Source organism: Mus musculus, chromosome 6 (assembly GCF_000001635.26).
Source record: "Mus musculus strain C57BL/6J chromosome 6, GRCm38.p6 C57BL/6J".
NCBI lineage: Eukaryota > Metazoa > Chordata > Mammalia > Rodentia > Muridae > Mus > Mus musculus.
The window spans coordinates 112,737,609-112,754,994 of record NC_000072.6 but is presented as its reverse complement, the minus strand read 5'-3'; the positions used below and the strand labels follow the sequence as shown (position 1 = coordinate 112,754,994).

General features: G+C 46.8%; 1 protein-coding gene across 6 annotated transcripts in view; it reads left to right on the top strand.

Annotated features, from left to right (window-relative positions):
* Srgap3 (SLIT-ROBO Rho GTPase activating protein 3) overlaps positions 1 to 17,386 on the top strand; it is a 229,535-nt gene that overhangs the window by 192,511 nt on the left and 19,638 nt on the right. For 3 of the 6 annotated variants that reach the window (XM_006506145.2, XM_006506146.2, XM_006506144.2), the window contains 6 exons: positions 4,584 to 4,614; positions 5,573 to 5,633; positions 8,026 to 8,103; positions 13,500 to 13,634; positions 15,571 to 15,676; positions 15,885 to 16,112. In XM_006506145.2, coding sequence (XP_006506208.1) covers positions 4,584 to 4,614; positions 5,573 to 5,633; positions 8,026 to 8,103; positions 13,500 to 13,634; positions 15,571 to 15,676; positions 15,885 to 16,112 — 639 coding nt within the window. The other 3 variants (XM_030255398.1, NM_080448.4, XM_006506147.3) reach the window with 2 other exon arrangements.

Below are 17,386 nucleotides of genomic sequence, written 5' to 3'. Positions count from 1 at the left end.
CTCCCCTCCTCCCCTCCATCTGGTCTGCAGGATGCCAGCCTCTGGTTGGCATTGCAGGGGCTTCTTGGATACACCCCATACCCCTTAAAGTAGAATGCATTTGTGTTTTGTGAGAGTTGCTCCTGCTTGGCATTGTAGGTAAACTAAGACCTAAACCATCCAGAGGCCTTCAGATGGAACATGGGGAACGAATGTGTTGGGGGCCAGGGGCTCCCTCTGCATTTTGTGTTCTCTTCCAGTTGTGGGTTTGAAGAGCGTCTCTCCCAGCGGTACGTTTATGTTGGTTGCCTTCTTGATTTCTTTTGTTCCGTTTTCCCCTAGGCCCCCCTGTCTTCCCCCTAAACCACAGAAAATGAGGAGACCTAGGCCTCTTTCAGTGTATAGCCATAAACTCTTTAACGGCAGTATGGAAGCGTTCATTAAGGTACTTGCTGGGGAGCCGTGGAGTCCGCGAATGAGTCCAAAGTAATGGCAGCCTCTCTTTCCCCTGTCCCTTCCAGCTAACAGCCCTGGCAACCCCTTCGCCAGGCCCCATGCAGCTTCTCATTGCAGTTCATTCTTAGCTTCTGTGAGGCTTAGTTTCATCAGAGCGTTCTGCTTCTGACTAGCGGACCCTAAGTGGGCAGTCATCTCTCTCAGCCATATGGGGAGGGGTCTGATCAGTCATGCACCAAAGAGATGGAGTCTCAGGTCAGTGGTCCTAGCCAGCTGGCCTCATTGCTCCACGAGCTGCAGTCCTGACACCTGAAGGGCAATGGAGGAAACTCCACTATTCAGCTTCATCCCCTTCTTCCTGAACTAGGACTAATCAAAAACAGCACAAAGCTAGCCCCTGAGGGGTTCCAGACAAGGCAACTACAGTTTGTTAGCTAAGTAGCTACCAGCACAGGAAGCCATGCAATTTTTCATAAGAAAAGGTGTTTCCACTTAATTTGGCTTCTTAGTGGTTGGTTTGAAAGATGGGAATAGAGTTGAGGTAGCCCTTGTAAATGCCAGGTTAACCCTCGATCCAGAGCTTAGGGAAGTTAAAAATGTCTCAGCTAACCGAGTTGACTTTTTCTGTTTTTGTTTATCAATCAGTATCAAACCATCCGGGATCAAACTACTCAAGGCAGAGATGGTGTTGAGATGTGTCCTTAGGGGAAAGAGGAGGGGAGGTCTTAGATAGTTTTCTGAAAGCCTACCTGTAGCTGGTCTTTGCTACTTTGTGGATTCTTCTTTTTCTACCATTTATCTCCCTAACACTAGATGGGAGAGGAATAGGGATAGAGAGGGGGAGAGACATTAGGAAAGCCGGTGAATCTAATTTCTTTCCTTTAGTTTCTTCTTTGACCACAACTACTAACAAGTCACAACCAACCCCCCTTGAACAACCACTAACCAGCAGCCCTGCTTGTAGGGGCTCTAGCATGTATTTACCCTCTGAAGATTCCAAACATCACTCGATCACAGAAACTCTCCACAGCTGACAAAAAACACGCCTCTGCCAGAACAGAAGCCAAGTGTCATAGTCAAGCACTGTGGACAGTCCAAAGCGTCCCCATGTCCCCACACCTGGGATTAAAACGCAAACACATTCTTACCAATATTTCTGGGATTTTAAAGAAACCCAAATTCCAAAATTGTCACTACACCCACCAGCAGCCAATGAGAACAGTTTCTGCAGAAAAGAGGACTGTGTCAGCCAGGGGAAGGGCAGAGGCTCGTGAGCATCTCTAGTGATTTTGGAGTTATAGAGGCTGCCCCATGCACCGGCTTTCTGTCCTCTGCCCTCCCTCCTCCGGCAGGGTGTAGCCCAGACCTAGAGGACAGAGAAGGGCTCAGCCTCAGGGATGGATGGAGTAGGCAGGACCATCTTAGGCCAAAGAAAAAGACTCTGCCTATACACTGAGTCTTCAAAACAGAACAGAAGTGGGCCGGGCGGTGGTGGCGCACACCTTTAATCCCAGCACTCGGGAGGCAGAGACAGGCGGATTTCTGAGTTCAGGGCCAGCCTGGTCTACAAAGTGAGTTCCAGGACAGCCAGGGCTATACAGAGAAACCCTGTCTCGGAGAAAAAACAAAACAAAACAAAACAACAACAACAAAAACAGAACAGAACAGAAGAGCTAGCGAAAGAGGGCTTTCCCCTGGACAAGGATAGTGCAAAATACCTCAGAGTGCTTCAAATGAGAACCCCCTCAGGGACTGTGTGACCCACAGGGAGCCACCCAGAGGGTCATGGCAGGTGGGGGTGTGTCTAAAGAGTGCTTTGCTTCCTCACTGCCTCTGTCCCGCCTGTGCCTCCTTCTCCCTCTCCTCTGCTTCCTCATCGGTGGTGTCAGACTTCCTCTTAGAATGGATTCCCTGCTCCACCAGAATTAAAACCTCCATGGAGCTGAGGTGATGATGTGGTAATTATAAGGCATGTCCTGCAAGCCTAAGCACATGAGTTCAATCCCTACAACCTATGTTAAAAAGCTAGGGATGGAGGCACACACTTGGAATCCTGGCTCTAGGGGATCAGTGGCTCCCTGGCCAACCAGCTTAGCTCAAAATCAAGGTGGCTGGTGCCTGAAGAATGGCATGTGAAGTTGACCTTTGGCCTCCACAAGTATGCACTCATGCTCGCACACACACACACAAACACACACACACACACACACACACACACACACACACACACAAACACACACACACACATGAACACCCTCCTACTACCATCCCCAGACACATACAGACGCTCCCTTTGAAACTTAGCTTTGTGACACCACTGGAGGTATGAAGTGGTAAGAGGAAGTATGGTATAGCGACCCTGGTCAATTGGCTCTGAGAAAAACGTCCAAAGAGGAACCACTCATCTCTGTTGGAGTGCATGTCAGAGTTCTAAGAAGAAGAAGAAGTCATTTGGCTGGGGAAGAAAGGTGGGTTTGTGGAACACAATAGCACGTCTCTATACTCCCTCTGCTCTTAGGCTACCTCCAATCAGTGAAGTCTAACAACTTCAGCAATGGACCAACTCTGAGCAGAGTCACCAGAGTGACATATGGCATAGGTTTACTCTGAAGGATCCAAAGAGTCCAGAGAGGCAGAGTCTATAGTCAGTCTTCCAACTGCCAAGAGGGGAATTTCAGTTTTTATTCAGCTCCTCATCCGGTCTGAACACATATCAGACTGAGTCCTCAGCTTTGACAATCCAGGCCTATGAAAAGATTTGTGGTTGAATAATCCCACTGTGTTGCTGTGATTATGACGAGAGAAGCTCCAAGTTAATTATAGAGAAGATTTCTGGAGTTGGACTTATGGGCTTCCTGGAGTCTTCCTGACTCCAAACCAAAAAACCAAAAACCAAAAACCAAAAAACGTTGTGTTTCATTCCTCTCAGACTGAAGGGGACTCCATTTATTTATTATAAGTCCATGGTTAGGCCCAGAAGGTCTACCTGTGGGGTTGGTGGAGAGTCCCCACCTTACTTCTATGAAATAAGAATAAATCTACTCTGTGAGTTTAGGGTAAGCATAGAATGGGCTGATACATGTATGTTTCTAGAATCTTCTGGCACTGTGTAAGCCTGTTCTTCTTTCTTTTCTTGCCTGTTCTTAATTAGATTAATTTTAGGACACCATCCCGAGACTCCCTTTGGACCAGGCTGTTGCTGAGTTCTAGAAGTCATGTGGGTTTAGCTGACATCATTGCAACTCAGATCCCACGTCGTGAGATGCCACGACTGGACATATGGTGCCCCAGGAAGGTTCACGTCTCTTAGTTAGCTTGTCCTTTTCACTGAGCTTGGGTTAGACTCTCTGCCTACCTCCCACCTAGACCCCAAGTCACTGCACACATGACCAGAAAAATCAGGCAAGATCTCTCAGTGTGGGAACAAAGGCTTCAGTCCACCATCAAGGTCACAAAGGTGTTCCAACTGACTTTCTCTCATCTTCACCCTTCCAAGCTTCTGTGCTCCCAGAGGGTCTCAGTACCAGGGCAACAGTAAGTGGTTGGGAGGGGAAATAGAGCCATGCTTCCAGTCAGAGAAGATTATCAAGGTATTGGATGTGTTTGGAGTCTGGAATCTGGTGCGACCTCCTGGATCCCATCTAAGGAGAGTTTGTGAAATAGAATATCTAACCAACAATGATGCTTCCAGAGATGAATGCTAGGAACCAGTTTACAATAGACATGAAGGATCCCTTCTATAGGCAGATGGGGTGACCTTGTATGTGGTCAGCAGACTCTTGTCATTGGTGACTCCCTCATGTTGAGAAACTGGGCATGGATCCAGGAATGGGGTAGACACACATCTCCTACAGATTGACAAGGAATGAAAGAGGCCCTTCCATCACTGGCATCTGAGAAAGAGGCTAGGCAGCCTATTGAAAGGCTGGGGACTGCTCCAGAACTCTTAGGAGGTCTGAAGAATGAGGGCCCTTCCCTTGGGCAGGCTGGTGGGCAAATGCCCCAGGACCATTGCTGGCTGCCATTGCGTTTTGGCATTCACGGACTCTGAAGGATCTGCATACTCTAACTGATCTTACTCCTGCATAATCTTTTCTTTTTCTTCTGCTTTGCTGCCTGTTTCTCTTTTTTGTTGTTGTTGTTATCAGAGGAAGAAGAAATGCTCGAACCAGGAACCAGGTATTTACTAGATAGGCCCGAAAGCCCCATGCAACTAGTAGATCCAATGCCATCTAGAGTAGGACCCTAGATGTTTGATGGGCCCATCTCCTATCCTCTCCCCAGATGCAGCATCAGCAAGTGGGGGGTGTGGCAGAGCCAAGAGCCCACCAACTTACTAGCCTTCTAGGGAGGCTACTCATGATGTGATCTGAAGTAACAAGAAGGTCACCCTTTCAGGGTTTTAGAACCCCAAAAGAAAATTAACCCTTGCCCAACCACTAGGGACTATAGTCTAATCTAGAAAGGTGTAATTGAATATCCTTTTGTGTCCTGGGTACAACTCTTTAAATTGCATCCAATTCATCTCTTTTGATTTGGCATCTTCTAGAATGTCTCCATATACTATGCTTACTGGTAAGCAAAATATGTACCTGGATATTTAAGTTGAGACATCATAAGATTCACTTTCCCTTCTTAGAGCCCCACAGGGCTTGTAAGAGCCAGCCCTGCTTCATCCAAAGTGTGTCCTCAGTTCTGACACTAGATACCACAGTAATAGGGAAAGGCATTGATCCTGACTCTTGGTCCCCAAGCCCTGGGAAAAGATGCTGATTTGGGCAAAGTGGAGTTGGGAGAGGCAGGTCATGCTTCAAGGTCAGAATCCAGGTACCTCCACACACTGGCTTCCGTCTCTCCTGTCCCCAGTGTGCCTGTCAAGCTGAGCCCAGTTCCTTGCCAGCTGGGTAAGAAGAGAGCATTTCTTTGAATGTATCCTAGCTATGCCTTCTTCCGCACTTAACTGAAGGCCGTATGGTAACTATCCCTGGAGACTAGAGTTAGCAATTCCTTGCTTGTTTTCCTACTAATCACGTGGTACTAATCTGTTGGCTTGACTTGATCACCATGTTTGCAACGTCTTTTGCCAGTGGTTTGGTGGCATGCCTGACAAAACTCACATGTGTTTTTTTCCCTTAAGGATTCAGGACAAGCTATACCACTTGTAGTTGAGAGCTGTATTCGATTCATCAATTTATATGGTAAGCACCATCTCATTCAGTGGGTTCAGTTCATTGTGGAGCAGGTGCCAGGCTGTTCTGCAAGAAAAAATAATATTCTCAGTCATCTTGGAAGATTCTTGGAAGTCCATGCTCTGCTTCTGGGGGAATAAAAATTCTCCAGGGAATGGCTGTTACTCCAAACACTGTCTTTGGAGTCTCTCTCTGTATCTCTGCCTCTGTCTCTGTCTCTCTCTGTGTCACTCTGTCTCTGTGTCTCTCTGCCTCTCTCTCTCTCTCTCTCTCTCTCTCTCTCTCTCTCTCTCTCTCTCTCTCTCTCTCTCTCTCTCTTTGTGTATGTGTGTCCAGGGTGTGTATGTGTGTCCAGGGTGAGGGAAGGAAGATTGTGTGAGGGCCCCAGGGTTTCAGGTCACTGGGCACAGCTCTGGCGTGGACAGAAGTCCGATTCCAGCTCTGTCCTCACTCGGAGTCAATCAGGTTGAGAGTCTGAAGCTCCGAGAAGGGAATGGTGTCAGGAATCGGTTAACCATGACGTTACCAGGAGGGCAACTTGTGTTTAACTTACTCACAAACCTCCATTTTGGCTGCGGGGAACTCAGCAGTGATGAAGGCAAGCACCATGGCAACCCTGCAGTTTCCAAACTCAGAAGAACAAGGAAATCAACAGCAGAAAAAGAACTTTTAGTCATCCTTTAGCACCTCTAGAGATTACATAGAGGATCACTGCCGACCCCCAGATCCATAGACTCTGAGGTCCCTTGTGTAAAATGCTGTGGCTTTTACACATAACCCATGTAATCTTCCTATAAATATCCATCCATCTAGAGACAGATAGCATCGGACCCTGTGTAAATGCTAGATAAATAATCATACTGTTTTGGGACTAATACAAAATAATCTATACATGTTTAATACAGAGGCAACATTTTTCCTGAATATTTCCAAGCCACCTTTAGTTGAGTCACTGAATATGGGTAGCTCATGGGTAGCTCATGGGTAGTAGACTGTAAAAATAATTTTTTTCATAGTGACACTGCCATGAAACTAATTCAGAGGAAGGTAGATAGTGACATTTGGGGGCAGGCTGCTTGACTAAAGTGAGAAAAGACCCCTGAGGAAGGCAGCCATGCAACTGGGATGGAGAGGATGGGGGCTAGCTGGTGTGAGAGAAAGGGCAGTATTCCATGTGGGCGAAGGATAATCCAGAAGAATGGCAAAAGTCTTGGCTAGTAGAAATCAACAAAACCACACTCATGGTTATATGTGCCTGTCTCAGCATCAGGGAGATGGAGGCAGAAGGATCACCAAGAGCTGGAGGCTGGCCTGGGCTACAGAGTAAGGTCAGGGTCAGCCCGGGCACAATGTGTCATAGCTTAACTATCCAGGTACATACCTTCAGTATGCATGACCCATGAATAAGTTCTAACAGTTGCTAGTGTCAGCTGCTGGCCATCTAGTGGCTAGCCTGCATGGTAAAGTCAGACAAAACCCCCAACAACCAAAGAGTTGAACTGCATTTATCGAGCATGTAAAATGTTCACGCCAAATGTCCACTAAACCCTGACTTTTCAGGGTAAACAATAAATTGTAACATGAATAACTGTTCTATCCAAAAGAAGTGTGAGGCAGGGGAAGATGCCCAGGGTCTACTCTAATTTTCTCTTGAGAGAGGCAGACCCTCTGATTCCTGCAATTGTATAAGTTGCTGTTAGGTCCCAATTGCTACCAGGTGCCAGAGACCCCATTTTGCTATTGTCTCATAGAAATTATATATATATGAAAGTGTGGTTGCCCTTTAGTAATGAGTCCAAGCTCTTTCTTTTTTCTTTCTTGGGAAGGGATCTTAGTCTGTAGCCCAGGATGTCCTTGACCTCTGCAAAATCCTCTTGCCTCAATTTCAGCCTTGCAAATGCTGGGATTATAGTATGAACAATTCTGCCAGCTAACCAGTTTATTGTGTTTATTTATTTATTTATTTTTGATGCTGGGGACCTAACCCAGGGCCTAGTGTCCATAAGACCAAGCACTCTATCCTTAACTATGCCTCCAACTCTCTGACTCCCTGACTCCCCAATCCCAGGCCAGGATGTACCCCGAAGTTTACATTTTCTTAAGGGAAGAAGTTACCCACGTGGGAAGAAAGGAATAGTGTTGATAGCGTTTTCCTTCAGGCCCAGGAGCAAATTCACAGACTTATGATTCTGTATGTGTCTGAGCAATTGTGCCAGCTGTAGGTCATTGTCAAGGCCAGTTTGTCACCAGGAGCTTGTCACCAGGAACAACTGTTCTAAAAGATAGAAGGGAAAAGAGAGAAGCATGGAAGAGAATCTCCAACATTTCCAGGAGCTGGGTGAACTCAAGGCCTCATGTTATTTGTGCTTACCGTTGGCTTGTATCGTTATTTCTTTCTTAGGACTCCAGCAGCAGGGGATCTTCAGAGTTCCAGGGTCTCAGGTTGAAGTCAATGACATCAAGAATTCCTTTGAGAGAGGTGAGTGCAGACTGACTATCTCAAGCTTGTGGGCAGGAGAAGCCAAAGTTAACATAGGTCTCAAAGCCAATAGTGCACAGAGGCACTGGGTCTGCAGCAGCTTTCTGGAGATGTCTGCTCACTCTCTTACTAACTCTTCATTCCAAGACATCCTGATGGTAGCTGGAAGTCAGCTATGTTGGGGGTGTTTACACCACAGAAATAGCAAACCTCAAGATCTTTCTATCAGATCTTAGACTTCCCCACTCTTCTCCCTTTATCTTTCATCACAGGCTAAATGTTCCTAATCCCAACTCTCAAACCCAGACATTTGAGCATTTGGAAGTTCCACATTTACCTCCATGTGACACACACAGCCAAGCTGCAGCTACACAACTGACACCTTGCCAAGTCACCCTCAGCTTGTGTGTGCAACTCGGATGGTCTTTTAAGTAGATACTTGATCTCAGCTCCAAGGCAACAAAATTCTAAAATCCCAAACTTCCTGGCTCCACCCACTTTAGTGTTTAAGGTTTTTATGTTTTGTTATTTATTTAGAGATAGTGTCTTGGGTAGCCTTAAAATCTTCCTAATACTCCTGCCTCTGCTTCCCAACTGCTGAGGTTACAGGTGTGAGCTATTATGCCTGACTTTCCACATACTGGGTGTGTTTTTCATACTTGTGTGGGTATACATGTATGTACATGTGCACATGTGACTGTGTGCATAGTGTGCACATATGTGTGTATGTATATATGCATGTATGTATGCATATATGTATGTATGTATGAATGTATGTGCAAAGCTCCTATGCTTGCAGTGGTCTCAGAAGCTTTGTAAGCATAGGAGGACCCAGCAAAGGAAGAACCAACTGTGTCATATGAAGCTCACTTCTCAATGTCTGCCTTTGCCACACAGTACTTAGCTTCCTGCCATAGTAGAACTATGAACTGGAAATCCAGGAAAAAGCATTCGGATAGTGTGATCCCTAGTTGTAGAGCCAAGCCCACTGCTGTCCATCTCACATTCTCAGTCCAGGGACAAGGAGAAGACATGGGGTGCAGGCAGCCCAAACTGAATTCCCACTTTCAGTTTCACACCATTTTGGAAAGACACGCCATGCATCCCAGCTCTCTGACTTAGTGCCTTATTCTCTGGGAGGCTCTGATGCTAACTGAGGTCTGAGGACTCTGATCCCAGAACCAGGTCCCAGCAGCACATCCCATCCCTATGGGCAGTGAAACACACACTGTCTTTCCTTTCTCAGTAGCTCAACTGCTTCAGACACACTGTATAGCCTTGAACTCATTGTGATCCTCCTGCTTCAGCTTCCCCAGGATTACAAGCTTTGGCTAGAAGGCATTTTCTTATCTTTTTCTTTTTCTGTGAGCCTTCTTGGTTTAGGAGTGTATGGCTTAATGTCATTGGCTGAGCTCTGAGCAAAAGTGTGTTAGACTTCCACTCATCCGGTTCCCACATTTGTTATCATCCTTGGAGGAGTGAAGTCTCTGCCTCCTGTACCCTTGGTTCTACCATAGGGCATGTCTGGCTTCAGGGTGAAGGAAGCATTCTGCAGCCTGTACAGTCCAGCTCTTTTGTACCCCAGTCAATCTGGGGTAGCATTGAGTATTGGAAACAAATCTGGCTGGCTATGGTGCCCAGTGGCCTTCTAGGGGACAAGGGAGTGTCAGCTCTGGAGAACATTCCAGGGTGAAGGACATTTAACACCAGCGCTGCTGTTTTCAGAAACTGCCAGTCATTTCTTCACTCGGCAAACATGCAACAAACCTTAAACAGTACGAGATCATGGACCAGGCCTGGAAATACAATCTGAGCAGAACTGTCCCTACCAATGGGGAGGCCAGGTCAGTAAGCAGATAGTATGCCTGAGCCAGAATGGAGTTCACTGGTTATTATGGGAGCCCTTAGCCTGCATGGATGAAGGAAAGAGGAGGAGAAGAGGCAGGGAAGGATTTCCAGGGTGGAAGCACCTAAGCTAAGGCAAAAGGAAACGAAAGCATCCAGGCTAAGGGAACAACATATGCAGAGGCCGAGAAGCCAGTGTTGTTCCTCACTGCCCCAACCTCTCCTCATCACTTACAGACTAGGCCAGGATCTGCAACTCACCCTCTCTGATGCTGTGGTACCCTTGACCTTCCTTGCTGTAAATGAATAGAATGTCGTTCTAGAACCTTTGCTCCCATGGGCTCCACCCATCCCTTCACATAGAGCTGCCTGGGTCCTGCCCTTGACTCCCTGGGTACCGGTCCTTGAAGAAGACCAGCAACCTGGCAGGACCTCCCCTGACCTTTTCCTGCATTGTCTCCCTCTGTTGGTAAGCCTATGGCAATGGGCAACACCGCCCTTGCCCCAGATCTCAGCTAAGGCCAGCATTTCCGGTCACCTGCTTGGGTGGAAGTGAAAAGCCTTCTCTGCTCTTGTCAAGCCTTGGGTCCTCACATAGCAGGGGAATCTCCTGACCACGCATCCCAGCCACAGAAAAAGAAAGAGAAAAACAGAAACAAACAAACAGATCTCTATTTTCTTCTTCCATATTTTCAGTTAGGCCTTCTCCTTGTCTCCTCAGTCCAAAATGACTCTCCCTCTCCCCGCAGCCTTGTTCTTTGGGAAGGCACGGGACTGCACGGGAGTCCAGTCCTCTTCCAGGACTCAGTGGGACTCAGCTTTCCATCAGGCCACCTGGAACAACAGCTCTCATTCCCCTTTCTAGATAAGCCAGTTGTCTACATTCTCTTCCGCTTTGATTTGGTGTTCCTGAGCCCAGAGAGACTGGTCTTACAGAAGGCCAAAGGCCTGGACTATTGTCAGGGAATGTCATGGTGATTTCATTCAGGGAGACAGGCATAAGATGATGTTGGTGATGGTGATAGTCATGATGGTGATGATGGTGATTGCTATATGTATTTGTGTGTGTGCATATCTATGTCTATGTAGGTACACACACATAAATGGGTATACAGAAAGTTAACATGTTAATCAAGCAATTATTTTTAAAAGTGTTTTTTCTTCCTTAGGGGAGAAACATTCTCACCTTCTTGGTGGGGGCATCTGAGAGGTTAGCCTAGGGAGCATGAGTGTCTGGGCTGCCTCATACCGCTGTTCAGGCTGGACACTTGCCCGGCTCGGAAGGCAGGTGGGTGGGCTATACTCTGGCTCATGCTCTGTAAGCTGCAAGCACTGGTACAGAACTCGAGAAGACTTTTTCTGATTGGCACTAAAACACATTGGGACTAGAAGAGACTGCTGGTACCACATGCCTGTTTCCAATGAAGGCAGAGGGAAGAGATCCAGGTTGGGTACTCGGATGTGTTCGTTGCTTGGCAGACACACACAGGTGTTCCAGCTGTTAGCGCAAACTTCCCTCAACACCTCTAGGAAGGTGTTAGATTACTCTCTGCTTCCTTTCACCTCCCCTGGAAAAATTCTCAGTAATAGACCAGCTTAGCAGCCCCCAGTTAAACGGCAGAGAGCCACTCCTCCGAAATGCCCTATCCAAATGGTAGAAAACCTCAGAAGACTGGCAATATGCCATGGGCAGAGCTGGGGAAGACAGGCTTCTCCAGGACTACAAAGTAGTGTGGCCCCAATGAGAGGGCTTTGACTACAGGTGAGAAACCACACCCACGGTGACCCAGCGTGCCCCCTTCCAGGAACAGAGCTGAGACCTGCCTCCACAAATACAAATGCGCACATGCAGGCTATCCACTGTGGCAGTGTTTATCACAGCAAAAGACTGAAAGACGTCAAATGTGGAGCTGCTGATATATGGCTCAGTGGATAAATGCATTTGTCTAAGCCTAATGACTCAATTCCTGGGATCCATAAGATAGAGAGAATTGACTTCTACAAGTTGACCTCTGACCTCCATATGTATGCCTTGTCATTTGCATATAACTAACTAAATAGGTATAACTAGTAATTAAATGTAGAACTGTAGAAGGTCAAGTGAGTAAAGTGTGGCCTCCCTCACTCACTGACACACCTCCCAGTCCGGAGAGGCAATCTCCTTTTCAAAAATATTTTTGTCATATTTGTTGAATCCCAGATGTGCAACTTGTGAATGCAGAGAGCTGACTATAGATGCGTTTGCTCATCTGCTGTAGTAGAAACACAGCAGACGAGTCAGACTAAAGAAAATGGTGGTGTTTGAGGTGTGTAGGGAAAGGGTAAAGATGGGCCTTCTCTCTGAGAACCTTTAAATCTGGTTTAGGGAGCTGAGCAGAGAAGGGCCTCGGTTCAGATGTCCAGCATTCATGTAGAAGCCAGGCATAGCAGTAGGTTTGTGTAACCGCAGTACTGGGGAGCCCAGACCAGTGGCTATCTGGAGCTCACTGGCCAAGCTAACAGAATCAATGAGTTCCTAGGGTTACAAGGCAAGACCCATCACTGGAGACTGACCCCATGTGGTGAGCCATGCTTACCACAGGGACTAGTGGGCAGACTTACAGTGCCAGGATTCTGGTCTCACTTCACAAGTCTCATGTTTGTAGCAAAAAAAGGGAATACCTCTATGGTGTTTAAAGGGAAAAAGATCTACCACCTTAACTCAGTGCTCTGCATACCTAGTAGCAGTCATTAGGTGCCTCTGTATTCTGGTCCAAAATAAAAAACTCCAGTCAAGTCATGAGGAAAATGAAAGGCACAGTATGAGACAATTCTGCAAGACAGCGAGACCTACATCATCAAACACAAACTCAGCACTCAAAAAACACTGGAGTGTATTTTATACTTATAAAACCCAAGAGGCAGCCATTGAGCTGGGCATGCCGGCACATGCCTTTGATCTCAGCATTTGGAAGCAGAAGCAGAAGATTGTCCCAAGTTCCAGGCCATCCAGGGATACATGGAGACCGTGTCTCAGACAAACAAACAAACAAGAGGAACAACTGCCAACCAGCAAATGAACTGTGGGAACTCAGGATAGTGCTTATATTTTTAAAACAAAAATCCATGACAGGCATACTGGGATAGTTGGCGGAGTTTGAATGTGGGCTGTGTGTGGTGTTATTTTTGGAAGGATTGTTCTCTTTCTTAGGTTAGATAAAGTTATCGTTGTTAGCCGAGAGTGTCCTGATTCTTAAGAGAAATGTGTGATAGTGTCAAAAATTCTCAAAAATTTGAGCCATGGTGTATATAATAAATAGAGAACTCAGGAGAGGGCTAAGTAATGGGTGATGAACATTCATAATTGGATGCTTATCCCTTCTGAGTATTTTCTAATAGGAAATTTAAAACATGCAGAGACTGAGAGTCCCAGGTTTTCAGGCTTGTGCCATCTTCTTCCTCCTGTCTGTCTGGCCATGTCTCTTCCTCTTTCAATTGAGGAAGGAGAATATCTTCCAGTGTTGGAAAGAGATTCTCTTTCCTCACCAGCCTAAAACATTGTCTCCACACAGGTGAAGACCCCCTCGTGGATGACCAAAATGAGCGAGATATCAATTCAGTTGCTGGTGTTTTAAAACTGTATTTCCGAGGACTGGAAAACCCACTCTTTCCTAAGGAAAGGTTTCAAGATTTGATATCTACTATTAGTAAGTATTTTACAGGTGGGATGGCCCATTGCTTCATGGATCTTTATAGAAGTCGAAGTGCTGGCCTCTTTATCCTGCCAGGCACAGGAGAGGAATACTATGAACAAAGTATGGTTCTTAGAGAGCTTAAAGTCCCAGATCTCTAGGTAGCACAATGGGCTAATGGACATGGTATACTCCCTAAGTACAACAGGAGCTAAGAGGAGAAGCAGAGAGAAACCTGTAGTCACAGAGTAGGCCTGGGGGAGGGACACGAGCAAGACTGCCAAGAGGAGGGGATTCGGGGAAGCCTGGAAGGGTTGGGGACAGTGGCCCAGTTGAATCAGCAGGACAGAGCATGGTGCAGTCAAATGTAGCAAAAGGAGTAGATTTGAATGTCTTTGAAGGACCCTACAGCTTTGTACCTTGATGGGTAGGGATCCATGGAAGGTCTAAGGAATCAGGTCAGCAAACAAGGGGAATGATGATAGTTAACTGACTGGGTGATTATCTCTACACTGCTGGTCATAAGGTACTTGACTGATGGAAGAGATGCTGGCCATCAGGATATGTCCCAGATGTAGGACAGTAGGAGATGGTACAGATGTGGGCTCACATTGTTCTGCCTTCAGCATGTCTTAGAACATATCCTCACTGTTAAATATTTGCATGTCACCTTCTAATTAAAACAAAGGATTTTCCTTTTTTCTCATATTAGTGATTTAAGTACCCTCTTTATAAAAAAAAACCCTGTCTTTAAGAACTATGATGTCGCTAGTAGCCATAGGAGGGTAGCTGGCATGGGTGACTGACAGGAGGGTCTAGAGGATTTATAGAGGAGCATAAGAAACTGACCGTGAGCTGTCCTGGGTGAGACTTCTTTCAGCCAGGTCTTGAAGGTGAGCTAGAGGGACCACCCTGTTGAAATTGAAGGCAGGCAACATCAATCCACATGCCCTATACAGTCAGGGCATGGGGGTGACGGATGCCAATATAGACTTCCACTTACTCTTCAACCCCACACAATGCCTACTCAAGAAGCAAGAACCCCAGCTTTGGTAGTAGCACCTCATCTAGACCCATTGTCCTAGGTCGTTTTCAATGGAAGAACAGTGGCCAGAAGATAAGGCATGCAAGAGTGTCAGTAGCCCTGTCATGCTGGCTACTGAGGAGAAAAGGGGTCTTTTGGAGGTTGGAGTTCTGTGAGGAAAATGTCACTGACAACGTGTGGCTTGTCCACCCTACACACAGCATTGACACCTCACTTCTTGTAGTTCTGGTTTGCCAACTTCATAGGTGTTCCGTCTTGCTGTGCCATCACACCAGCATTTGACTCTATGGTTCGCCTGAGAACAGATCCCTGATCTAGATCCTGGGCAGGCGCTAAGCTTTCTGGTCAATAGGTCACTCAAGAAGAGCCCGTGCTTGCACTATTCTTTTCTCGGTGACTGCAGCATTCCCAGGCCTGTGCTATGTCTGGTGCCTCTCACATTTTACTAAACCACTGTCCCTGTCTGTGACACCAGGACTCCAAGGCTGCCAGTGACTGAAATCCAAACCATCTGAGTCCATAAAACAGTTTCAGATCCTCTACCAGAAAACTAGGCAATTCATTTTAGGCTTCACATGGCCACTCTGTGACTCTTCTGACCATCAGATAGGTTTCTCATTTCTGGCAGAACCCTTGCTGTTCCAGATTTTCTGCTACCCAAGTCCCAGGCACCTCTCTATAGGATTCCCCACAAGTCCTCAAGACCAGCTCAAAGAGATTCTAAGTAGGCTAGCCCCCAACCTGTCTTGTTCTGATTGGCTCTAGCCAGGATCTCATATGAATCCCAACTGAGAGTAGAGCCTTCCTGATTGATCCCTATAGCTGATGGGGGAGGTGGAGCCTAGAGACATCTACTGCCTTGCTCTCCAAGGGTGTTGGTCACCTTGAACTCTCTGTACCTTACAGAACTGGAGAACCCAGCTGACAGGGTGCACCCAATCCAGCAGATCCTCATCACCCTGCCCCGCGTGGTCATTGTGGTCATGAGATACCTCTTTGCTTTCCTCAATCAGTGAGTACCTGGCCTGGGGAGCCCTCTGCCACTGGCCTCCTCTGGGCCAAGGCTCTTATGAATGCTATTTTATAAATCAGAATATAGAAACTTCTGCATTTGGGTTGTGTCCCCACTTCCCTCTCCCCCGCCCCCCGCAAAAAAAGGAAGGAAACTCTGGGGGAGGCTTTGCCTTGTGGGTGAACAGTGAGTATCTGTTCTCTCCTAGCCTTTCCCAGTACAGTGATGAGAACATGATGGATCCCTACAACTTGGCCATCTGCTTCGGGCCCACCCTCATGCACATCCCCGATGGGCAGGACCCTGTATCCTGCCAGGCGCATGTCAATGAAGTCATCAAAACTATCATCATCCACCATGAAGCCATTTTCCCCAGCCCTCGGGAGCTAGAGGGACCCGTGTACGAAAAATGCATGGCTGGAGGGGAAGAGTACTGGTAAGGCATCCTTCCCCTTAATATTCCCGTTAGCATCACCCTATTGTTAAAAACAATCAGAAGCCTTCCAGTTTTCTCATTACCCTAGGGGACACGCACTATAGCTAGTTTTCCTTGTAAATTTTACAGCAGTCCCATGTGAGAGACAACTACAGCAGTCAAAATTGCGTAAGTTACAAGGAGTAAAAACATGCCTTCAGATAGCCTAAGCCAATATGCACCTGTAGTTTACCTCACTAAAACATTTAGGGCTATATCTTCAGGTATGGCTGGATTCAGAGGCTCAGCAGTTGTCAGCAGGACCTGGCCTTGCAGTCTTCATCCCTTGGCTTCCCTTAGAGGCTGTCAGAGGACAGCTCCAGTTTTGTCACCCACTCTCTGGGCAACTCCAACACCAAGAGAGCCTTCCCTTTCTCAGGTGTTCCTGTGGAGACTTCCCAAGAGTTATTTCAGGGCTCTATCTGGGTCCGAGGGGCTCTTATAATGTGGTAGCTGGCCAAGTAACCTTTCCTTCTCAGGAAACAGAGGAGTGAGTGTCCCCACACCAACCTCCAGCCACTGACCCCTCCCACCCAGGGGTTCATTCTCCCAGAGTCTCATGTCTTTGCATGCCCCACCTGAGGTCACTAGTCATTAGTCAGGTAGCTTCTATGATGCTCTGTATAAGGAGAACTAGTAAGGCACCTTTTCAGACCCAGGTCTGGCTTCCTTCTTCAAGCTAACCCTGAAAGAGTGAAGGTGGCTATGTGTTTAATTGTAATGAGTGACTATGTAGACAGCACCAATCTACCAGATGTGTCAGGAAACTAGAGCAAAGAAAGGTTTTCACACTGAAAAATGATTGAGGGGCTTCGGGTATAGCCCAGTGATGGGGCATATACTTACTGTGTAGGGAGTCCTTAATTGGATCCTCAGCACCAAAGTAAAACAAAAAAAAAAAGATTAATGTTGGGGCTGGAGTGATGGCTCAGCAGTTGAGACTGTACGCTGCTCTTACAGAAAGAGGAGATCAATTCTCAACACACAAGTCTGTCAGCTCATGGCTGCCTATACTCCAGCCCCAGGCGACCTGATGCCTTCTGCCCTCCACGGGCACCTGCATTTATACACATATCGTCCCCACCCTCCACATACAAATAATTTTTAAAATAAAATAAATGTTTTTAAGGAAATAGGTTCTTTTACCCCTGATTTAAACATCCCACAATGTGTGCATACATTAAATGGTCACATGACATCTCACAACTACATATAATCCTTATGATTTTTGTACA